General features: G+C 51.3%; 5 protein-coding genes across 5 annotated transcripts; 1 reads left to right on the top strand and 4 right to left on the bottom strand.

The window, feature by feature from the left end:
* Positions 1–822: 822 nt before the first annotated feature.
* Positions 823–4389, bottom strand: STEHIDRAFT_170077 (uncharacterized protein; the record flags this gene model as incomplete). The annotated part of the gene is made up of 8 exons (XM_007306435.1): positions 823–1409; positions 1464–2183; positions 2274–2595; positions 2668–3131; positions 3193–3443; positions 3512–3747; positions 3872–3944; positions 4011–4389. The coding sequence occupies 8 exons, from the start codon at positions 4387–4389 to the stop codon at positions 984–986; spliced, it is 2871 nt and encodes a 956-aa protein (XP_007306497.1). The 3' UTR covers positions 823–983.
* A 349-nt stretch (positions 4390–4738) lies between these two features.
* STEHIDRAFT_132727 (uncharacterized protein) lies at positions 4739–7414 on the bottom strand (the record flags this gene model as incomplete). Its single annotated transcript, XM_007306434.1, has 4 exons — positions 4739–6088; positions 6152–6553; positions 6620–7198; positions 7259–7414. 4 exons carry the CDS (start codon positions 7412–7414, stop codon positions 4739–4741), a joined length of 2487 nt encoding a protein of 828 aa, XP_007306496.1.
* Positions 7415–8495: 1081 nt separating this feature from the next.
* On the bottom strand, positions 8496–9717 carry STEHIDRAFT_170075 (uncharacterized protein; the record flags this gene model as incomplete). The annotated part of the gene is made up of 4 exons (XM_007306433.1): positions 8496–8615; positions 8672–8778; positions 8849–9164; positions 9234–9717. 4 exons carry the CDS (start codon positions 9715–9717, stop codon positions 8530–8532), a joined length of 993 nt encoding a protein of 330 aa, XP_007306495.1. The 3' UTR covers positions 8496–8529.
* A 1488-nt stretch (positions 9718–11205) lies between these two features.
* Positions 11206–12541, top strand: STEHIDRAFT_148442 (uncharacterized protein). Its single transcript, XM_007306432.1, has 3 exons — positions 11206–11268; positions 11372–12030; positions 12171–12541. Exons 1-3 carry the CDS (start codon positions 11257–11259, stop codon positions 12511–12513), a joined length of 1014 nt encoding a protein of 337 aa, XP_007306494.1. The 5' UTR covers positions 11206–11256; the 3' UTR covers positions 12514–12541.
* An 864-nt stretch (positions 12542–13405) lies between these two features.
* On the bottom strand, positions 13406–16778 carry STEHIDRAFT_148441 (uncharacterized protein). Its single transcript, XM_007306431.1, has 6 exons — positions 16591–16778; positions 16021–16501; positions 15644–15959; positions 15130–15578; positions 14781–15038; positions 13406–14705 (listed from the first exon to the last, which is right to left on the bottom strand). Exons 2-6 carry the CDS (start codon positions 16036–16038, stop codon positions 13995–13997), a joined length of 1752 nt encoding a protein of 583 aa, XP_007306493.1. The 5' UTR covers positions 16039–16501; positions 16591–16778; the 3' UTR covers positions 13406–13994.
* Positions 16779–23955: the final 7177 nt, after the last annotated feature.

The raw sequence follows: 23955 nt of genomic DNA, 5'->3' as shown, positions 1-23955 counted from the left end.
GGAATGGCTTGCACTGTTCGGGTGAGGTCAAGACGACATTGTAACGGCATTTCTCAATATCCTGTCATATATCCACGTCGATTAGCTTGGTTGCCTTAATTAAACTTCATTGGAACACATATAGTAACGATCACATACGTCCAAGTATCGGAATCATGATGCATCTCACTGTTCACAGCAATCGCACGCAAACCTCGGAACCGTTCTATTTCCTTCGTCTAGATGTATGTGAGTAATTTAGACAATTCTCATATGGTTTCGTGGCGCTCACCATCGTCTCCTGCAAGCGCAACAGCGGTAACATGACCAAGATGATGGCGTCAGGGTCGAGGAGAGCAGAGATATGATCTGCATGGTTTTGCCAGAACCAGTACCAGATATATACAGAACATCGCAGCCTTCCTGATAATTGACAGATGGAAGCACCTGAGATTCGCGAAGATGAATACACTGGTTCTCAGGAGATGCTGCTAGTGCTGTAGAGTAAGCCTCGAGAGCAGTCTTGTACGCAGTGTGAGACAGCCCAGCAAGAGAATCCCAGAAAGCTTGTGTAAAAGGGACACAGGGCCCGTGAATCTGATCCGGGCTGTCGATGTCCATGGCGGGCATGCAGAGAGCGAGGTAGGAGCCGTAGAGCAGAGAGCCACACTGGAACGGCGGCGACTTCACCGCGCTCCTGCTTACGACCGGGCACACTCGTGGGAATATCACTAAGTCTCGTGACATTTTCATTGCCTTTCTGAGCCTCGACGCACACCTCCGCCACGCCACTCCGAGAACCTCCAGTCTGCTCGTCCGAGCCTTGGGCACGAGAAGTGAAGTCAATGAAATGCATACAGGAATCGTGCTGTGTACATCGGGACTACATAGTACAGACTGTGAGTACGTGGACAGCAAAGACGTGTGATTGTAAGCAATTGCGAAGCGAGAGACAGAAACAAGAAAACCATGCTGTCCGAGTCGGTGCCAGCATTCCGTTCAACTTACGACAAAGGCATATCGACATCCGACCTCGAGATCTGGTCCCAGTCTGAAGAGTCCTCCTCTGACTCGGAGTAGATATGTCGATGACCGCCGACGATGGCGTACCCCTCCTCCACATCCACATCCACATCCTCGTCTTCGTCACTGGCATTCCCCTGACTCGGATTAAGCACCCCCGACCCAATCCACGCATAACTCTCCTTTCCACGCACAAACACCGGCTTCATCTCCATCGCCTGTGATATTGTCGCTTTGCGCGTATGTTCGGGTAGAAATTCGGGCATGTGGAGGATTTCTTTGTATTTTGCGAGTTGGGCACTGGCGGGTGGGATGAGGTTGTAGAGAGTGTTGGAGCAGCCGGAAATGTGGATTTCGTAGCGTGGATGTTTTTGCTTTCGACTCTGGCTCTGACTACGAGAGGAATGCTTGATGGGAAGAGTATCAGTGGAGACTTGGTGTTTCGTCGGTGTCAACTTCACCTTCGTTTGAGGTGTAGCGTGATCCAGGAGAGGATCCCGTACACCAAGATCCATAATGAGCGTCACATACGGACGATCGTCCTCAGAAAGCCTGCCAGGCTCAGGTTGAAAGAAATCAAAGTCCTTCTCAGCGTCGATAATCGCATACGTGCCCACTCTCGCTGCTCGACGCCCAAACTGGATGAAAACAGCGGACATGACAGACGACCCGATCTTCACGTCCCGAAGAAGAACAGGGATGAGGATATTCACAAAACTTCCTCCGTTTCCAAGTCCGTCCCGACAAATAAAAGCCATTCCTCGAACGAAAGCCGCGAACATCGCGTGCGTGCCAGCATTGAAGACGTGCTCGTCGCCCGCCTGTGCATAATGCGTCACACGAATCCACGCGTCCTTGAAGACCTCCTCGAACGTCTGGTCCTCAGTAGCACCATTAGCGGGTTTGCTGTGCAGGATTTCGAGAGCCAGGTCGTGCGCGAATAATTGCGATATCCAGTCTATGAGACGACATCCGAGGCCGAAGAGCGGTACATGTCCATTATGATTTGGGGTGAAGGTTTCGGTGACGGCGCGGTCGTAGGCTTCGAGGATGAGTATCCGGGCGACGACCTCTCCTCGGTCTGCGCGATCGAGGAGCCCAGTCTTCATATGATGGTGGACAATATCGAGTAAGAATGAGGGCTGAGTTTTGCGCCAATGGTGGAGTTGTTGAGCTGCCGCCTGCGTCACCGTCCGCATATCAATCAACACAAACACTTTTGAACGTGGACAACGAGATGGATAGTGGGTAGAGGGATGGGAGCGGCGCACCTCTGCCAACAAAGGCTCGCTCGGATATCCCGAGACAAAATACCTACGATGAGCAGGAAAGGAATACGCGATCCTCATATGGTTCGCCACCAGTTTCGCTTGCACCTCCACGACTTTCTGCTTGAAACTTTTCAGATTCGGCTCATATTGGAGGCAGAGTCGAACGTCTGCGACGGCCAGTTTTCCAAGCTCTTTGCATTCCCATTCCGAGGGGAGAATATCGCATTTGGGGTTATTGATAAGTTTGGAGCGTAATTTCTTGAGAAAAGTCTGGATCGTTTGATGATCTGTTACCGGAATCTGTGCGAGGGTGGTCCAAAACCTGCAGGGTATATATATGGTCACGTTTGCGATTGAAGGTGAGAGATTGATGGAGAAAAGAAAAAACACTTACAAAGGTCGACCGAACCGAGCCATGAAATGTGGCTGTGCGATCTCCTCCCGATCGTGGGCGTACTCTGCCACGAGAATATCCGGTGCACAGTCAAATGGTGTTCCCGTGATGGGTGCCTTAGGTTCTCCGAGTTTATGACCGTATACCCTGGTGGTGATTACGGGAGCAACGTACTCGGCGATGTGTGGGACGGTCGAAAGGAATATGGTGAAGAGCGGACAATCCCCATAGTCGTTGAGAACAGAACGAAGTGCGCGATAAGCTCTGTCTTGTGGGCTATCCTCAGCTTTCATTAACTCTTGAGCTTCGTCGAAGTACATCAAGATGTCGACTTTCCCTCCTAGGTCATTGACCTTCGAAGCGATGGTTTTCTGCAGATTTTCTAGTTCTGGGTATGTCTTCTCATACATCGAATACGCAGCGGGGTTGGCATCGATAACACCTACCCCTATTAGCTCGGATTGCTGAATGCAGTTCAAGTTAGGCACAGATCTGCGCAAGATGAGAGGACGTAGAAAAACTGACCGAAGCTTGGTTGGCCTGATCGACGACGATTTTGTATAAATCGGACCGCACATCCTTTTGAGCGAGATGGTCTCTCCATATGCTGGCGAACTGCGCTTGAGGAATCTTTGGACCCTTGAAGATTGAATGGAGTTCGGCCGCGATTGTTCGGCAGAGGCAGAAGATAAACGCATGGTATCGAGTACGAAGTATGTCTTCTCTCCATATCTGACACATATATTTGCGGACGTCGTTATCAGGTGGAGGATACCCTAGGATTATAGGAAAACATCAGTCGAGGATACAGAAAAACGTTATAAGATCTTAAATAGAGAGTTACTCTTCAAGTTGTTTTCGGACTGTAGGTTGAATGGAATGGTAAATACGAGACGTGCTGCCTCGTCGACCATCCTGGATTTCCCAGTACCCGAGCTTTGCACGATCATGACGGTGTTGTTGAAGTCACTAGGACCACAGCACTCATCCTCTTCCCCCTCCTTTATTCTGGTCATGACTTCGATCAGGATATTATGGCAGTCCGAGACATACGGTGTATTCCATGCCTCGCGTAGAGCTGATGTGTTGTCAGTGAACGGACAAGCCGAAAATATTCTTGAAGCATCAAGATTATATCTCACCATGCCCTAAAGATCGATGCAAGCTCCTGAATCAACATGGTATAGAGGAAGTGCATGGTGACTTACGCATTCCATGGTATCCGGCCTTTATCGCAGGTTTCCAGGTGCTGATCGGGAACGGCTCACGGAGAAACGCTGATTCATATATATATATATGTAAGATTCACACTACATATGATGCTTGGAACTGTGTGTGCATACCAGCATTTCGAATCAATTTGAACGTCCTATCCTTCGAGGCTTCCTTCAAAGCATCGAAGAAGTGTTCCCCGGCGATAGCGACCCCTCTTTGGAATAAACAGAGTCGGTTATCCTTATCTAGACCGTCATACATCCAATCCCTGTGTACATTATTGCCAGCCTCCAAGACTGTGATGGCGCAAAATATGTCGGCATAGTCTTGCTCGACGAGCGGCCGGGTCAGAGTTTCCAAGTCCAAATCGCGCTTGTAAAGGAGGTTTACCACGACATGGGAACGTTCGGTCGTAGCATCGTTAGCGATCAGGAGATGACGGATTTTGGAAGGAGGATCGGACGGATCGTCGAGCGAACGCTTTTGTGAGGGTGGCGAGCTGGACATGGAGGTAAAGAGCTAGTTACTAACATGCCGCCGCGGCGCCTGTACGCGGGTGACTCCGTCGTATCGGCCGATGCCGGAGTTGCGTGTCAGTGTTGATGTGGCCCATTGTTACACAATTTAAGCGACAAAGACCCCAACAGCGATGTCATCGCTGTCTGATTGCTATATGGTGAGTGCAACGTTCAGACGCACACGTTTTGACGAGTCCAAGAAAACGTCATATCTATTCATGTATCGAAATATGAAATAAGATATCGTACAAGTACTATGTAGGTTGTGAGTCCAAGATCAAGTCCGAGCGTGTATAACATACAGGCCACCGCAAACCCCAAAAGAAAAGAAAAGAAAACTAAGCATCAACCTCAGACCACTCACTCCCGTCCACCGAAACGCTAACACTGCTCTCGCTCTCCACCTCGCTCGTCACTGTCTCCGTCCCCTCCACTACCACCACGTCCTCGTCCGCCTCCGCAGGTTTCACGGACTGCGACTGTGATTCCTCGGTAGTGAACGATCGTCGAGGAGGGAAGCTGAACTGGTCTTTCGTGAACGAGCTGAGGAATTCTGGAGTCGAGTCTGGGGACTTCGGGCTATCCGTTGTTTGTTCTGCTTCTACCTCTGTTGTCTGCTGCGGCGATGATGGCTCTGGATCAGAAGGCTCGTCGTGGTGGACTCCGGGAATAACGGAGTCGGATGGTGGTGACGGCTCGGAGTCGACGGAACTAGCCAAGTCCGTGAGGGCCAAAGGTTCGAGGGGCGTTGAATTCGCCGAAGACGAAGAGGAGATCGTGGGGGTGGGTTCGGCTTCGGTGGACGCGGGTGAAGGCTCTTCACGTGAAAGGGGCTCCTCGGAGGCGATTACGGTGGGAGATGTCGCGATTGCCGGAGGCTGAGTGACAACATCCTCGACGACTGGCGCAAGAACAGGTGAAGTAGCAGTGGCGGCGGTATCAGAGTTATCGACGGGATCTGACACGGTAGAGGTATCGACGAAATCTGATGCGGTCTTGGATGGCTGAGGCTCCAGTTCGGAAGTGGAAGGAGCCTTTATAGCGATTGTAGACTCTGTTGGGACCTCAATGGCGGGAGTGGGAGTGGTCTCCGCGTCGAGTGCAACTTCGACTGTGGCGGGCTGGACCTCCTCCACAGTCTTCTCCACTTCGACATCCTTCATCTCCGCGCGTTCCACCTTCGCATCGTCGCCAGCCTCCTCAACTTTCTTAGCCTTATCCTCCTTCACCTCCACCCCCGCAACCTCCTTTTTCATTTCCCCAACCTTCCCCTCAACCCTCTCCAACTCCTTCTCCACCTCCCTAACGACCTCCCTCCTCCTCCCTCTCACACTCTCATCTCCCTCACTCTCCACCTCGTCCAACTGCGCCAACAAGTCATTCAACGCATGCTCGTATGCGCGAAGCGGGGCGTTGGTAGGTGTGAACGCGAGATTGACACCTTGTACACCCTCCTCGGAGGTGGAAAAGTCGAGAGAAGGCGGGAAGACGAACGAATCGCGCAAAGTATGGAAAGAGGATTCGATCTTGGCGATGGAGTGGATGGAGAGCGTGGAGTGGTTCGAATGGGTCGATTCGGTGGGGGAGGGAGGTTCGGGGATGGACGGTTCAGTTGAAGTGGGAGTGGAGTCGACGTTTACGGGGTTGACGGAGATGGTGATGGGTGTAGGTCGAACGCTTTCGGTGCTCTATAGAACGGTGAATTAGTTGCTGAACGTCGGACTAGCTCAGAGAAGTCAATGGTGGCGCACCTTCGTTCCAGACCCCGAAGCACCAGGCGAACTCGACCGCGAACTATGAGAAGAACCCGAAGTACTCGCGCCTTCAGCAGCAGGCGAATACTGGTGCTGACGATCACCCAATCCGCCGACGAGGCTAGCCAAAACGTTCGTCACAACCTCCTCCATCTCCCTATCCAATTTTCCGGACAACAACTCCTCTTGAAGTCGAGTAGCGACTCCCTGAGTGGCGGCTCCGCCTGCCGAGGACAAATTCTCGAGAAGGGATGAGAGGAAGTTGTGTGTCACTGGGGCGGTGGGTGCGGATGTGGATGCAGGAATGGGAGCGGGGGAAGGCGACGGGGATGGGGATGGTTCCCGGGCTTTGCCCTTGCCCTTGACGTCCTTGGGAGGGTCATCTCGAATCACAATTCCCTGCACGAACGAACGTGGGTCAGCAACTGGAGAAGGATAAGAAAGTTGATTCACGAGAAGACGTACGGGTGTAGAATGAGCTTGAGGAGCTGGTTGAGGTGTTGGTTTAGCGGTTTGAGGAGCTGATGGATGGTGCTGAGGGAAAGCTCCGAGACCGAAAAGACCAGAGAGTATATTGAGAAAAACATCTTCGTCCGACGCGGTCTCCTTGGTTGCGACAGGAGTAGGAGTCGGCTTCGTTTCCGCGGCTGCTGGAGCAGGGGCAGGTGTAGGGGCGGGAGCAGGACCAGGAGTAGATTCATCCGGCGTAGTCTTCTGCGAGACGTGCATCGGAACCCCGAAAAGGTTGGAGATGAACTTCGCGACGGCCTCGTCATCGGCAGGAGAGGCTGACGAAGATTGCTGAGGCTCGGGAGCCTGCACAGTAGGTTGCGCAGGGGCAGCGGCCTTCTTTGGAGCTTCAACAGGAGCATCGAAGAGACTTGTGAGGAAGTCGGTTATGGCGTCTTCGTCAGACTGGGGCTTAGCTTGATGGGCTGAGGGACGCGGTTTGAGTGGCGTCTGGGGAGCGGGAGTGGGTGGTACCGAAGACGAATATGACGGAGCAGCGGCGAAGGAGACGCGTTTGGTTGGAGCGGGTGTCGGCTGATTGTGCGATGAGGTGTCAGGAATCGAAGTTGCTAGCGAAGACGAAGGCGAACATACATTACGCTCGGCTGTGGCGCCGTACAAGAATTCGAAGACGTCCTTCATGGCGTCCTGATCTTGACGGGGACGAGGCTGCTGCAGCTCGGAATACTGGCGGTGAGGGTACCCAGAATGATGGAACGTCGTAGCATCGATATCCGGCGTCGTGAACATCTGTCTACTCAGCAGCTCTATCCTGATCCTCCTCTGCCTCTCAGCTTCGGCCCTGGCCTGAAGAACTCTCGCACGCTCCATACGGGAGAGCTCCTCTTCGTATGCTCTCTGCCTTGCGGCAGCCTGGAGAACTCGCTGGCGTTCAAATCTAGCCTGCTCTTCGGCACGAGCACGAGCCTGAGCTCGCAGATACTCGGCCTCGGCAGCGCGAACTTGGGCTAGAGCCTGGGTATAGCGTTGTTGGGATGCATAGAGGTCCGACGAAGAGAGGGAGTCATCGCCGATATAAGGTGTACCGGGTTGAGCAGAGCGATGGTGGTGACGATGATGGTTGTGAGAGTGAGGACGCGCGAAGTCCTCGGAGGGGTACGATGGGAATGATGCCCTCTGCGAGATATTATGAGGAGCCTGAGTAGAGGGCACAATGTAGAACATTGTTTGTGAGACGATGTGAGTTGATTGTTTGGGGATGAAGTGTTTGAGTGCGGGATATCTCTAAGAAGAGAAAGTGATACGGACCTGGAGCAAAGGGCGGGGAGGACTTTATATGAATCTGGGTAGATGCTCGGTCGGCGTACATAGCTTGCGTGTCGGGCCGCGCGTCGTGCTGAGCAAGGATGAGTCGGGCATATTCGTACGCTCCTGTGAACGCGTGTACCGTCGAGAGGAGACGCGAATGTTCGCGACAGAGCTGAGCAAGCTGGAGAATGTGCCAGAACGTGGCGGACCAACTCGTGATTAGATAAGATCCGCCGGGTCTTGCGGGACCCAGCGCGTCGGCGCACACCTCCACGACGGCGGGTGCCACAGTGCCACATCCGGTGTGACATCCAGAATGACTCCAAGGAAACCAGCCCAGGGAAAGACCCGTAGAGTCAGAAAAATTACGAAAAATATCAAAGGCCTTTATATTGTGCATATGGATGACCGACTGCAAGAAGACAGGACAGTAGCAGACGGAAAGAGGCCTGTGAGCTATCGAGCTGTGGCGATAGGGATCGAATGCGAAGTAATTGCGGCTCTCTGCAAAGAGATAGTTTGAGAGAGGGAGGGCGGTGGATAGTGACAGTCGCGAATAAGGTCAAGCTCTGATAGACTCGTGGTGCTGGTCCTTGTCATGAATAGAAAGTCGATAGGCGATGCATGCAGATCCTGTATTGAACGGTGGTGTCACGGACGCCGGGAGAGTTGTCATCATAGCCTATATGATCGTGCTGGCATTGTCAGAGACGGTACTTGGCCAGGTTCAAAGCATACGGAAAGGCAGTCTTCGTGGTTGTCTGCGGCGATCAACGAAAAGCTCGGCTTCGTCGTCAGGACCGTCACATAGAAATCCGCATATGACCCGATGTTCACTCCAATCTCTGGAAGCCGAAAAGAGTGCAGTAAGTAGTGAGAAGACGAATGTTGAAGTCGAAAAGCTGAAACCCTTACTCTTTCTGACACTTTCGGCCACAGTATCTCGTCGAGCGACAATCCTTACATTGGCCTCGCCATCTCCGCCTACAACCTCTTCGCATACATTGACCATCTACGAGACAGATGGCTTCTAGGTGCACTATGGAATGCCACCTCCCATTCAAAGATACCTGGCTGCTGGTGTTTCTACCTCCAGAGGGAGAGATTCGGCTAAGTACGAGCCATTCTCGAACCATCTTTGGACGAGGGAAGTGGGTGCGTAGACTAGGGAGTACTTTCGGCGACTTTTGGATGAGGACTACAAGAGCCTCCGCGATTGAAGAAATGCGTGCTGCAAATGCAAGCCAAGCAAAATAAGGTTCAGAAGGCAAATTGTCGACGCACGGGAGGAGAAACTTACTAAGAATGGAGCGCTGTGGAAATCGCATGAAGGCAGCCTCGATAGCCTCGACGAGGCCTGCACGCCCGCATATTCCCATAAATGCCTCACTAAGCTCCGGATAATCCATGGCTACCTTTGAGATCACTGAAAGTAGAAGATCCGTGATGATACTGGCAACCAGGTCAGGCTGACATCCGTAATCTGGTTTGACTTTGGCGACGCCGTTGAGGACGGAGAACAGATACGGGAGCAACGAAGAAGACGAAGAGACGGCCCGGAGAAGTTCGAGTCTATGTGAAGACTCCAGAGAGAGCTGCGCCATGAGGCTGACCAAGAGTTGGAGAATTGAACATAATCCGAAGGAAGAAAGCGTAGGAAGTCGCTCGCCAGCTTTCGACACGAATCGCCGCTCGGACGTGCCGGGCGTACCTCGAACGATTCTGTCAATCAAACACGACGGCACTGGATGCCTTGAGCGATAATCTGATATCGACCGTTCCATGTCACGATGATTCCCGATGAATAAGTGGAGCGATTGCAAGCATAACTGAAAGTCGGAGGTTTCGGCGCTTGAAAACCAAAGCCGCAGGATCACAGACACTGTGAGATCGTCTTCCGCGTCAACGAAACTGTGGTCATTTCAGGTCAGTCTGGCAAGATGTACGCCTCGCGAGCTGGAGTGGTGCCTGACCTCAAGAAAGACGGATCCGCGATGAGCACGAGTCCGACAAATTTTGCTATGGTCTTTCGCTCATGGATGCCCACGTCATTTCTTTTAAGTGTCTTCTGAGGGTCCTCCCAAAGCTGTCGGTAGATGCATGAGAAAATGTTCGTTCGGGCTGATGTAGACGAAGGAGTGGAGATGTGGCTCACCCGCCGCATAATCTCGGCCCATCGACTTCGCAGAACACCAAGCAATTTGCTATCCATCGCTGTATGCGTCTTATTGTCCATGAACGGCTGGATTGCATAAGAAAGAACCACGATAGGCGCATGATAAGATGAATGGCGCTGTTAAGAGAAAGTTAACATCAATCTTCGACGTTAAACAGGTGGAAACCGTGACAGAAATGAGTACCAACCCCGAATTCGTGGAGATCGGACAAGTTACAAAGGAGAAGAATGCAATCGCAAAGCCCTTCTATGATGCCCGTTTCAATCAGAGCTTCACGCGTCCTGTGTGCTTTGCTCGCCGGTGATGAACGCAAGGACATTGGACCAAGAATACGGTCTAAGGCAATTAGGACATAGGGAATATCCTGTAAGGAAATTGGGGGTCAATCGTGTGCAGACAGTGTTCCACAAGATGTACCAGAAAAATGAAGAATGCCTGCATACTGAAATGGTATCACCCCATGGGCCACTGGCAGTCCTTCTGCGGCCAGCCTGAGGCCGATGTTGACGCTGTGGTTTGCAGAGATTGAGAACGCTAACGATTCGAGCAGGGTTCGTTTCGGCCAGACTGCGCCACTCATCCAAAGTCGGCATATTTCTGGAGAACTCGGTAATGTGGACGGAGCGAACAGTGGCCGTTGTGGGGGGAAGGTTCTTGAAAACGTCTAAATAAAATTTGAGCGAAGTCACGGTCGGAGCTGTCGTCGCCACATCCGAGTGGCACAACGAGGATTGTCTGAATCTTTGGTGTTTTCTAGTTATTTAATCCACCGCACCCCAGAATTTCACAAGGACTCAAAGCGCGTTCCCATCGACAAAGGCCGAGCATAAAGAAGTAAGAGACCTAGTCTCCGTAGCAGATCCCACACAAGATAGTCGTTGTGTGTGAGAGACTCAAGCCCACAACGCTTGCTATTTTGTTTTCCGGTCCTCGATGATTGGTCCATGGTGCGACGTCTGATTGGTTCGGAGATGCCGGTCCGAACACGAACGACGCGGTGGCCAAGCGGTGGCCCTTGTTGTAGTTGCCACAATTCATGCCTTCGCACTTGACGCTCACCGTCTGACCAGCGCACGACCCCCCTTCTAGAGTTTTCACAGCGCCTTTCTTCCACTAGCTTTACTTGCTCCATCTTCAACGGAAATTATGACCGAGGCTGTACGTCGCTGGAAACTAAAGCCAGGTTACTACTTATCGGCCTGACCAACTACATCAACACTGACCTGGCTGTACTTTTGGCTCTCGGACTGTTTATTCGCAGGTTCAGAATACGTTCCGAACGTTTATGCTTGATGGGGCTCTCTTTGGCCCAACGGGACAGAGCATACCCATCGAGCTCACTCGGGTCGACGTTCCTCTAAACCTCATTCATCCCGCCTCTTCAGAAGGTCACAATCCTAGTAGCATTCTCCCTAATGCGCCACCACGACCACCTTCACGACTTCCTCATCCAGGAAACGCGACACTCAGTGGTTCTCTTGGCGACTTTATTGGAGATGGCCGCACAGGGCTTGTCTATACCCTATCGAACCCCCACATTTCCGGCATTAATACCCACTCTGGATCCAACGCCACCATCCCCCCAGTTATATTGAAATTCGCACGACCCAATCGATGTGCAGATTTGAACCGAGAGGCATGGTTCTACGAAGAGATGGAATGTCTACAGGGTGTGGCACTCGCGCGCTGTTACGGTCTATACGAGGCGGACGTACCTTCGTCGTCACAGTGCAGCATTCGTCTACCACCCAACGGATGGACAGTGCTTGACGAGGAGGAGAGTCCAGATAAATACGTTGATGCTGAGCAACACCCGAGACTGACCGAGCTGCGAGAAAGGCGGGACAGGTTGTCGGTCCTAGTGCTGGAACGGTTAGGCGACGGCATTCCTGTAGGAAAGCCTATTTCATCGGATGTCCGGTGAGTTTACTATCTTCGTCTGCGCCCGACATTTCTTCCCATCTCTAATTCACACTGTCCTATAACTTTCCATTCGTTCAATTCTCTATGCGTACTGGCGACTACCAACTTCGAATATTTCGTGTCTCTGTCATTTCCAGGGAGGATCTCATGAGCCTAATCGACGAAATCGGCCATCTTGGTATTCGCAACTGCAATGACATACGCTGGGCGAACATCCTTCGAGCGCCACAACCGACGCCACGACAGCCATCCCTCGGACCTGGACCATCCACCAATGGCAGCGATAGTGGCATCGTCCTACCTAGCCTCGTGTCGCCATATACGAACCGCACGCACGACTGGCGCATCATCGACTTTGAGCTAGCGGAGAAGACATGTCAGACCGCGAAATATTTAAGGTTGCAGCACCATATGTGGCTGAAGGATATATTGGAGGGATTGCCGAAGGGGTATGTGGCGGGTGAGCGAGTGAGTGAATGATGGGTTCTATATGAAGGTTGAGCGAAGATGAGGATACGGGGGAGTGAACTTTTGAGGTAGAGATGAGCGGACAGTGCGAAGAGTGGAATGAGTACGTTTCTCGTTTGCGTGCGTGATGCTGAGACTACTGCTGATTTCGACTGCACTTTCCATGGATGCCTAGATGTTATCATCGTTGGACGCGCTTGTACGATATCTAATATTTCTTGGAATTTACGCCGCAGGCTCTATACCCGCGATCATTCTGATTCACTCGCCTCTCTTTTGGACGCGCCACACTCAGTCATTTCGCAAGTTCGATGGCTGCGAGACAGAGTCGTGTGCTGTCATGTCATAAAGCCTAGACCACAACACCACCACGACAAACTGACACTTTATCAAGCAGACCTCGACCCTTGGAGCCTCAAATATCCCAACTTTTAGAACGCGTCCAAGCTCCACGCAATCCCTTCACGCGACCATTTGCGAATAGGCGCAATGTCCGCGGCACACGTTCATTCATTATTCGTTCATATCGTGCCACTCCAGTTCTCGCCTTCGTTCCTCTCCGCCTTCTCGTCTTCCGTCTTGCCTATCTACCTGTCTTTCTGCCTTCAGGCTGCCGAAATGACAGGAAGCGTGAAGAGTTAGGCGTCAGGGCCCGTCGCACCGATTTCCCGAACTTACAATCATGGCGGCGTAGCCCCAAGCTTCTTCACGTCGACGCACGCACTACATTTAGATGTACGCAAGGAGGCCGCACATCCCCAACCAGACGTTATGTTCGAAGTACTAACTCCACTGGCATCTCGAACTTCACAAAAGCATCCAATGCCACGCACGACAAGAAACGAGACGAAGGCAATACTATGATACATCGACGATTAACTTAAATAAACGACGTAGAGCTAGGGTGAAATAGAGGACGCGAGCTAGCGAGAATAGAGAGAACGTATCACGTAGGGCATGTCAATGGTCAATGGCCGTAGGCTAGACGAAAGTGGTATCGATTTAAGTATCCAATCCAGATCCAAAACGAAGGTTCCATAGAGTAGTGGCGGGAATAGAGCAAGGTAGAAGGGAAGCGACTGGAAGCACGAGAGGAACCGAGGTGTGATCGTGTAAATAGAAGAAAGGAAGGTGATCGTGGGCTGGGTACGTGAAGGGCAAACGTTAGCGTATGATGATATCGTGATCAGGAAGGAGACAAGGGAGAGAAAGTGTAAACGATTACAAAGCACGGCAGGACAAGGACAAGACTAGACACGCAAACAAATGAAGAACACGAACGAAGATAACATAACTTAATCAGAAGCGACGGGGAGCACAGAAAACACGGACACGGACAGGGGAGAGAGAAACAGATATACAGGAAGGTGAGACTAGAATTATACACATGAGCTGATTCATCTCGCAGCAGACAAGCACGGATCCAACGAGCCAAACACCGCATACCATACCTATCATCATCAAGCCAACCACCACCATCGCGTCATCCGCATCTAGAGAATGCCCGATCGCCCCATATCTTCCCACCACCATCCGTCTCTCATCGCCTTCTTCACAATGAAAGACCACTTCGTCTTCGAACCTCCACAAACTCTCCTCATTGCCTGATCGTGGACAAGCCCCTGAAATTGGCACTGTTCGCCATGCCCCTCACACTCCTCCACGACCTTCTCCACGACCTGCTCGTACCCCAGCCCAGCGCCACATATCGCATAGTGTGTTTCCTCAGAGCTGTCTGTGGGCGGCTTGACACCAAGAAGGAACAGACATTGTAGGCTCGGCATACGAAGATAATTGTCGAGGAAGTTTTCGACCCAGACTGTGCCTGAGATAACATTTCCGCCCATGTCTGACATGGCGGACGACGAACCAGAAGATGATACGGAGAACAGTGATGAAGAGGAAGAAGGCCGTGGCGAGGTGGGTGGGGACGTAGACATAGAGACTTCTGCGTCGGAGCTGACGTTGGACAGTCGGTGTGTTTGGGGAGACGGAGAGAATTTAAAGACATCGCCGTCGTCCCTCATCGTGACATCGCGAAGGGGCGAAGGAGAACGTGAGCCATCAAACGAAGAGTCGGAGTCGGACGAGTCGGAGGCCCAGTCGGGACCGGTATAGGGACCGGAGAAGTCGAGGACGAACATGCTAGCGAGGCCGATACAGCGGAGGTTTTCAAAACGTCGAAAAGCGGCGCCCCATTCCTTCTACACAACGCGCACGGACGTTTAGAGTCTTGTAGACTGGTCACAGAGTAGAAAAGAAAGCGGGACACGACGTACAAGATCTCCAGGTAAAGACGCTGGTAACACCATCCCAACTTGATCCAAACAGAGCTCTTCGAGGTCAGGGGCCTGATCAGCGATGAGGTGAACATAGCGAGGTCCGAAGTCTTGAACCCACGTTCCGTTCTGATTGACGACCAGGCGCATATGAGTGATGTTCGACCACGCATACCCGCGAATAAGTCGCTGGAGAGAATGTGGGGTGGTGACCAGATCGAAAGACACGGCACGGAGTTTGGGCAACCAACTTTGTTGCTGGGAGATTGGTGGCGAGATGTGTCAGCGGAGGGCAGAGGGTAAGAAGAGAGGGTTAAGAGCACTATAGACGAAAATAGAATATACTCACGAATGCGTTCTCGAAGTATGAGCTGTAGCAATCGAGGTTGAAGAGCTGGACGAGACTGGAGACGACGAGTACTTCGAGATTGTGACCGTATCGGGCTAGATGATTCATGGCCATGGCGGTGGCACGGTCCAACGGGGTGCAATCCGCTTTGTGGAGCGATAACCAACGAATGTTGCGGGGGTCCTCGACGAGATAACTGAACCAATCTGTACTCGTGATGTCTAGGTCGATGCGTTCGAAGCCTGGAGCATAATGAAAGGAGCTTGGGCGAAGGTGCGATGTTTCCGATTTACTGAAAGATGGGGGAATGACGCCGCGGACAAGGAGTTCTGGCACACGTTGCAGGCAGAGAGCCTGGCCGAGGGTGGAGGGTAAAGGATGATATGTTCTTGTCCTCGAGAGGTCGACGAAGAACGACTTAAGCCTCCACATCCGTGTGATCACTTGAGCTGTCGTTCATCTCGTCAATTAGCTTCCGGCGGCGTAATGAAGCTGTTATGAACGAAGAACGCACCGAGAGAGTGGTCTAGCGCTTTGATGCTCTCGGCATACTTCTCGCTATGAGAACCCGAGTTATCTGACCATCCGAAGACTTTGAATGTCCGAACGGAACCGGCATGAAGCTGATTCTCCTCTAAGTCCTGCGCCAGGTTTTGTACGGATACCACGAGCTCGTCGAGAGTCTGCGCAGATTCGAAGACGACAGACACGTACTCCGGAAACACCCATACAGGGTCTGCTCCCACAATTGGTGGAGCAGCTGAAGCGATAGCATACTGTTGGCGAGGCCAACCTCCGAGAAGATCGACATCGTGATGAAGCTCAAGGTACTAGAAATGAATATGCGCACGTCAGAAAGCAACTCTGGACAGAGACAAGAACAGGACTCGCCGGCTCGTAGTCACTCATGATGAGCGAATGCGACGGGCGAGAGGCAGAGAGGGTGTGGGGCTGATGGGGGCGGGGACGGAGTGGCAAAGTACTTGAATGGTTCCGGCGCTGCTAAAATATGTTACGCAAGAGAAGGTCACGCTGTCCGCGACCGTGAGTTCGCCGCACGGCGACGTCTTCGCCTGTCTTCACGCAAGACGGGAAGTGTACGTATCGAGTATCAATCGAGTACGTCCCTGGCCGGTCTTTTTCTCTCCGCTGACGACGCCGGCGAGTTGATGAGCAAATCGTGCAAGCCAACCCTTGACTGAAATTAAATCCCGCGAGGCGCAACCGCCAACACCTATCGCAATCGGTCTCCTCCTTGTCCTTCTTTTGGTCAGATTGGGCGGCGAATGCTCCGATTTGCAGGATTGGGGCCCGTTGCGGTGACCTTTTGCGGCGTCTGACTTCCAATCTTGAGCCTAAACAGCGAGCCTAACTGTCCAGGAAACAAGCTTTGAGGGTCAGTAAGTCCGTGCTGCAATGGTCATGATCCCATTTGGAGAGATGGCCATGAACGTAACGTACCGCGGTCGCGGCCTAAACAGAGTCAGAGGGGGAAAGAAACCTCAGGCGTCGCCAGGAGGATCGTCTCCCTTTAACCCTCTACCAAATGGCCAAACGCTAATAACCTCTCACAGTCCTGACACCTGACAGATGCCCTGACGAAGATTGCAAGACCGGTTATTCGTCTCCCCTTCACACACGCAAATCTGACCGAGGACGAACGAATCGTCGATTGGGTGAGTCACTCGCAATATATGGCCTGTGAAGTTACCGGTAAATCGCCGGCGGTAAATGACTTTGCCCGTCGCATCGCGTGGCATTCGCGTGGCTTCGTCAAGGTGGCGAAGTGGCGAACCGCAGGCAACCAACAAGTTGACGACAGCCACGGCGAGAATTTTTCTGATCAAAAATTACTGGTGAGCATTCTCCCCTTCGAAATAAATGAGCATTCAGTAAACGTATTAGAGTGCTTCGAATTGTTGCGAGGCTGCGGCTGCCACGGAGCCCTTTGGTCCCACTTCTTACTAAACTGGAAGTGGTTCTCGTGGGTTGGGCTAACGACAAGCTGACGATCTCAAGAGAGTTTTCTCTTATTCCTCTCAGGTTTCGGAGGCGAGAGGATGATCCTACTACAGTGTAGGCCCACTCCTTGATCCAACCCCGGTCCTTGATCCACTGCAAATCTGCCGCCTACAGCTCCTCCAGCCTCAATGTCACTCTTAAAAACTCTGCATATAGTGCATTTAAGGTTACATCGAGGTTATTAATGAGCATGTATTATTTTTATGAGGGGGAATCGTGCAGTGCGGGGTTGGATCAAGGACCCATATTTTGTGGCGCTCGGGTGCCACACCACATCTTGGTCTCCCGATAATGCACACTCACTTTAGGCACTGCGTGTATTTTATTCTGAGTACCTTTATGAATGTTCTCAACCCCTAAGTTAACAGATTTGATGAATATGGGAAGGGGAGCCAGAAAATGAATTTCTTCAAAGTGGCGGATCAAGGAGTGGGCCTACACTGTATGTGCATATATAGAACCGATTGGAGCTATCCAATTCCGACTATTCTCCTCTGTTTGATCCTTTTTATTTGGGACGTTTGTGGTCGCGGGTCAAAGGGCTCTCCTGCAAAAGACTTCCTTCGGAGATGGTGTGTGACAGATCGTCTCAGCAGCACTCCTTCCGAGTCGAATGATCAAAATCTCACCGAGTTGCCTTCCTCCGTTTTTATGTCGTCAGGTCGCACTATGCACGCCAGCCGTCTTCCTCGCCTCTTCTTCTAGCTCAGAATACACTCCTTTTGAATCCATACCACTGTTTGTAGCTCACTCATGGATCCCGCCACTGGTCGCCTTTCATCTCCGGCACGAGCCACCCGATCATGAAGAACGCCGCAGGATCTCTGTAGGACCGGTGTCAAACTTTCACAATTCATGTCCGAATGATTACTGGGGCTTCTAGCCTGATCTCAGTGTGTATTGATAATACGGCTACTTCGAGCATAACGAGTACTTATGCTCTTAGACCCTTCCATCGCCGGCACGGACCTCCCTGCAGATCGGTACTACACATTCTTCCTCCGTGGTGAGGAACGTGGTACGGCTGGGAAGTCGAAGTGAGTCTCGCTCATTCTTTTTATGTCAAAGGGAACCGATGCGGCATGACGACATTGCTCTGCGCGTTGAACCTTGAACATTCCGACGTTGCTTCGTGTTGGCCGACATGATCAGCTCTTTTTTCAACTAGTCATCCCCGGCACTAACACCAGAATACTCGCCATAACTGACCATGACTTGACCACAGCCCGTCGAGAACCCTCACTCGATCCTATGAGTGACTTGTACGGCCAGGCAACCGACGACACACGGGGAATTCACCTTTCGAGTTTGTGACGAGAATGCTCTCCGTATAAGGTGAAGGCGCGAGCTTGTTGGCAATGTGCGAGAAGCTCGGATCTGAACACGTTGTAGGTGAGTATATCCGCATGTCATCGTCTCCTCCCGTTCAGCATTGCCTAAACAGACCAGGTGTAGTAGATTCGTACAATGTACTACGACAAGAATCTGAATATACCCAACTAGCATGACGCCACATGCCTTTACGCTCCTCTTGTCAATTTTTAAATCCTTAGGACTGCTGAATCCCAAGAACGTACGTACTTGCCCCGTTTGGTAGAAAGGTCAATCATAACAGGAATTTGCAAGCGATGACACGCCTGTCTCTCTCTCCAACTGCGTAGAGCGCCACACATTAAATGTTCATAACGCTCGTCTACTTATCACTGAGCGCCCAAGTCTTTTCTCTACTTGTAAACTCCGTCGACGTTCAACCAGCCGAGCTCCAGGAAATACTCAGCGTGTGCGCGCTTTCTCGCCATACCTAGCCCCGTATATTAGCCATGCTGCTTCATAGGTGCGCTCCGACATGCAACTCGGACGTGAACGGTGCCGATGGACGTATGGGTGCGCCCATATCGTATGATATTGTTCGACCCAATGGATAACTGTACCCATTTTACGTTGAGAGTGGGGTCGGTCGGGGAGCCCCGTTGGGCGTCTCTGAAATTGTACGCCAGTGAGTCTCCATATTCCCTCATCCCAAACTAGGTGCGATGACGCTACTAACCGATGTGTGGCTCGAACGCCAACAGAGAACGTCAGTTCACCGATGTCGCAGGATACTATTCAAGCCCGTGGTTTGCTATAGCTATCGCATGATGGGAGTCTCGTTGCGCAGTCCTACATCTCCAGTGGTGAGGCTGAGATAATTTTCTTTGTTCCAATCTGCCAGTGCCATATTGGCTCGACTGTGTCAATGACTGGCGCCGGCGATGTTCCTTCCATGACTTTGTCTGATGGTCGAGATCAGTCCAATGCTAGCACATCTCCGTTCACTGTCACCGCAGTCCACGGCGAGTACATCGAATGGGTACCCAATATCTGTTTTTGGGTCCGATAATAGCTGGGATCAGCTGTGAACAAGGTACATACCAAACGTTGGAAATCCGTTGGAAAGATTGTGCCAATGGCCGTCAAGTCAAGTGGCCACAAGGCTCGCAGAGGATGGCATGTTTCATCAAGAGATCGGTAGGTTTGGCCCCAACAAAAAATGTTTCTATCGGAGAAGGCGCTTGTCATCCTCTTACCGAACCTAAGAACGACTCGGACTCCATAGATAACGAATTGACGTAGTGTCAAAGAATGACAGCACTTCCGAGGCAATAGGAGCGGTATCGGAAACAATGATGGGTCAGTCTAGATGATCCAACCAACGTCCGTATTTCTGATCAAGCTTCACAGAACGCAAAGAGAAACTTACCATAGTGTGGCTTGCAGAATCTTCGAAAGCAGTCCGGAATTTACGACACAAAACCATGCCGCCCCGCCACACAAGGCACAGTACCCATGGTGGGTGGCTTCTTCCATCGGCCCAAGAACTTGTACAGAGAGAATAACTGATCATTTGTTTCTTATTTACGCGTGACGGCCTCAAGTGGATTCAACCTGAATTCGAAGAAGGTCTCCGGCCTCGCTCATCAGCCCCTCTATCCTGAGGTGTCGAAACACCTTGGCATGGCCAATGAATCATTGCATCCTGCGATCCTTGGTCACGGACGGCTGAAATTCGCCTCGGAGGATCTCAGTACAGAGGAATTATCCTTCATTCCTCGAACGTTTTCCCGAATTCTACGTTAACACGTCCAAAATGATGATTTGGCGCGATTTCACTAGCGCGCGCAGGAAGAATGAGCGAAATCGAGCCATCTCGTGTCCCAAGGAAAGCACAAAGAGGAGCACATTGTGGAGCTTCCCCCCTTGAGTCAGTCCGTCTATCTCTTTTGTGCCTCTATTTGCTACACTGGCTCATAAATGATTGGCAGTGATGCGCTTTGGTCGCGTCTCATCGCACGGAGAAGCCGAAGGTCCCCCATACTTGTTGAGTGCACATTTGAGCTCCAATTTTCCGGTTCGATCTGACGCCATACAATAATATGGCTAGGTCTAGATAGCAGGAAAGAGCGCATGCTACATCTGGAACGCCACTCAGGATATATGGAGGTACGTACTCCGACTACACTATCTACATAGCCAGTCTGCCGGTCAATGTTGTCAATTCTGTAGAGGGAGCGATGTACGCCGGTAGGAGCTTTGGCATCCTTGGCGAGCACCCACGCGTGTTCTGCGTGACAAACTCCATAAAGCTGCGGTGAGTATGCATCGCCTGAAATGAGCTCGGGGAAGAAGGTTTGCATCTCTGTTTTTCCTTCTCCGTTTGCCGTAAGTCTATGACCCTCACTTACGAATCCACCAAAAGTTGCACCTCATTTGGTTGGCAATTTGCAACACGTTTCCGCCTGACAGTCTGTGGATCGCACCGCGCCATCCCGTGATATGATTGTGGGCCCATTGGCTCGATGTGCATCCACGATCCCCGTCTCTAGTCATGCGTCCTCAAGATGCGGATTGACGAGAAAGTTTTCGATATTGATGACCACTTATAGGTAAAAAGAAACCTTTTACAAGTGCTACTGACACAGCGCCGTTAATGAATACAGCCTCCAGGTACGTCTTGTCCTTGCTATGACTTATACCTTAATCAGGAAAACCATTATATTCTACGAGTGATAGTGAGCATCGGGCGAGTATCGGGGAAAATACCAACACATTTATTTGGCTGTTTGTGAAGATCCCCATCGAGAAACTGACCTATCGCTTTCGATCTCCGTGCCATCATTTCTCGAGGATGATATTTTCTGTGAGCCAAAATGGCACTGTAGGGCTCCCGCGTCAATGCCGAGGGCTTAGCGTTGTCAATTTTCCTTATTTTTAGCGTGAATCGGACATCCACGCCGCAGATTTTGTCTCTGTGATGTGCGGCAGGAGCATCTGCGACTTACGCATCGTCGAGCTGTTACAATTTCACCATTCGTTCCGGCGATTACGGTGATGTGTCTGTATCTCATTTTCCCGCCCTTTCTCATCACGGAACCAATACTAATCCACTGGCAATGGCAGTAATTCCGGCTCAATCGGCCCATCACATTGTTCGGCTCCTCGTTCTTACTTTTTGATGTAGGTAAACATCAAGACACTTCGAGAACACTTTTAATTGACGCTCTGTCCACCCCTCCACGACCATTACCGAGATCAATATACAGCGACAGTCAACGATGCATGAAAGGTAGGTTCCACGGTCAAGACGGGAAGCATGACGGTACCTTAAGACTTATTCGGGTCAGCCATGCTGGTGGGGACGACGACAGTAATGCGAGGTTCCGTGAACCAAGGTTTGGCTTCTAGGATGAATCTATCCGGACGAATTCTCGGGTCTATAGCTACTGCGTATTCCTGTGAAGAGTGTTCTGCACCAGGTAGGTCATCTATGCTGTCTCGGTGACCAGATCATTGCCGAGGCAGATGGTGAATCTGCATAGATGACTCCTTCATTGATGGTCTGTCAACTTATTCGCTTCATGCTTGGGCATCTTTCCTCCGGCCATCAGACTCTAGAATGGCAATGTGTTCGACAAGCGCTTCAATCGGCTGCCCAGTGCAGTAAATGTCCTGGCGAAACCAGGAGGATACTCCGAACATTGAAAAGCGGCGTGCCTCGTTTTGCGGCAGTTAGGTTTACAGTAAGCGAATGCCCTCTTCCTATAGTCCCCGGAGTATATGGCCAGTACGTTCCTTCGGCAATTATAATGAATATTTATATTATAGTGGAAAGGTGTCAAGACCGTACTTCGGGACGTGTGAGCATATACCCTTCAGGCTACAAGCTCACTCGATCCCCAGTCCAGCAGATTCCGCTCACAAGGTTGATCATTTCGGCGGCAGGTGGTCATCAGAATTACCAGAAGAACAACGAAAGTTTCATGAACAGTCCACCAACCAACTCATTGCCCTAGATTCCTCATAGAGGAGCTCAGTGGGACATGGTGGTCGGTGGCGTGCCGGCGCTGCAAAACTCTACCACAGATTAAGATACGTAGATTCCATTGACATTGCTAATGACGCTCTCTCAGCTGCCCAAGATGCGTCAAATAGCACAAGGATGGCATTGTAACTTCTCTCTTGATGCGGCTGCCCGCGTCAACTTTGGCGCGCGCAGCGCTTCAGAGTCATGGAATATACTCGTCGTTGGCGTAGCGCTTGATCCCTGTCATTTGTGAGCCTGGAAGCTATGTTCAAATACTGGTTGTTTCTGACTGTAGGAAGACCCTGATGGATGGCCTCGAAGACGTCAGGCAATCAAAGTCCGCCGTGATTCAAACGCCAGAGAAGAAGAGTACCATAAACGATAATGGTTCTTTGTGTACCCAAAGAATGAGCGGTCCATGATCGAGGTACGCCGGCGAATTTCAGTCAGCGCAGGAAATCTCACCCCTTCAGAGCTAGGTACCAGAGCGTTCTCAACATCTTTTCTCTCTCTCGTTGCCACATCTCTGCATCTATCAATGATACCTCATCAAACATTTTTCTGATGCGTAGCCCTCGCCAACTACCTCCATGGCCTAGCAGAAGACTTGGACGACAATGACACCGCGGTAACGAATCACTGCTGTCCCGAGCGTTCAAAACCTTGACATGGTATTCGTATAGCCGCTTCCTTTGTTACCCCTTACCACGGTGATACTGATACATGACTCTTCTCGTTACGTTGTACAGGCATCATGGACTACGGCATTCACCGACTTTGTTCGACCTGATCATACGAACCAGACAAGAAAAGGTAGAGAGATCCCTGAAAGACGTAGCAAAGTAATGAGGCCACCCTGGTACTGCTCTCATGACAGATGGAACGAAACGAATCCCGTCCTGTTGTCCATGCTCTAGATTAAAACCGACGGGGCTGGTATAGTAGCATCAGCTCGCCCTCTCGCGGTCAACAAAATCCTCGGCAGTCTGTGTTCACTGATGCAGACCTCGGAGCTCACTAGCGAAAGAAGTGACCTCCTTATTTTACGTGGAGTGCCCCTTGGTTTTGGCTTCGTCATCAAGATAATACTTTCTCAATGGGGCTCGCCGCCCTATACACCGTTTCCTCAAGGCTCGTCTGCGCGTATACTCCCAATTCTATAGTGCCAAGCAACGTCATCCAAGCTTCTCAAGGCGCGCTTTCTTTTGCTCGACGCCGATCACGGGCTCGTTCGCTCGTCTTCTGACTCATTGGGTGGGCACATGAACTTCAATGGTGCTTCTCGGGTCTTGTAGACTTGCTCCTTAAAAATAACAGTTGTACCGATAGATGATCATGATAGAGACATGTGCCTTATATCGGCCGTAATATCCACATGTTGGAGTGCAGAGTTGGCCACCAATTCCCCTGAAATATCAATCGTTTGGCCGCGGTGCATGCAGGTGCGTTCCTTGCGACCATCC

Source organism: Stereum hirsutum (genome assembly GCF_000264905.1).
Source record: "Stereum hirsutum FP-91666 SS1 unplaced genomic scaffold STEHIscaffold_11, whole genome shotgun sequence".
NCBI classification, from domain to species: Eukaryota; Fungi; Basidiomycota; class Agaricomycetes; order Russulales; family Stereaceae; genus Stereum; species Stereum hirsutum.
This window is presented reverse-complemented; position numbering and strand designations above follow the sequence as displayed.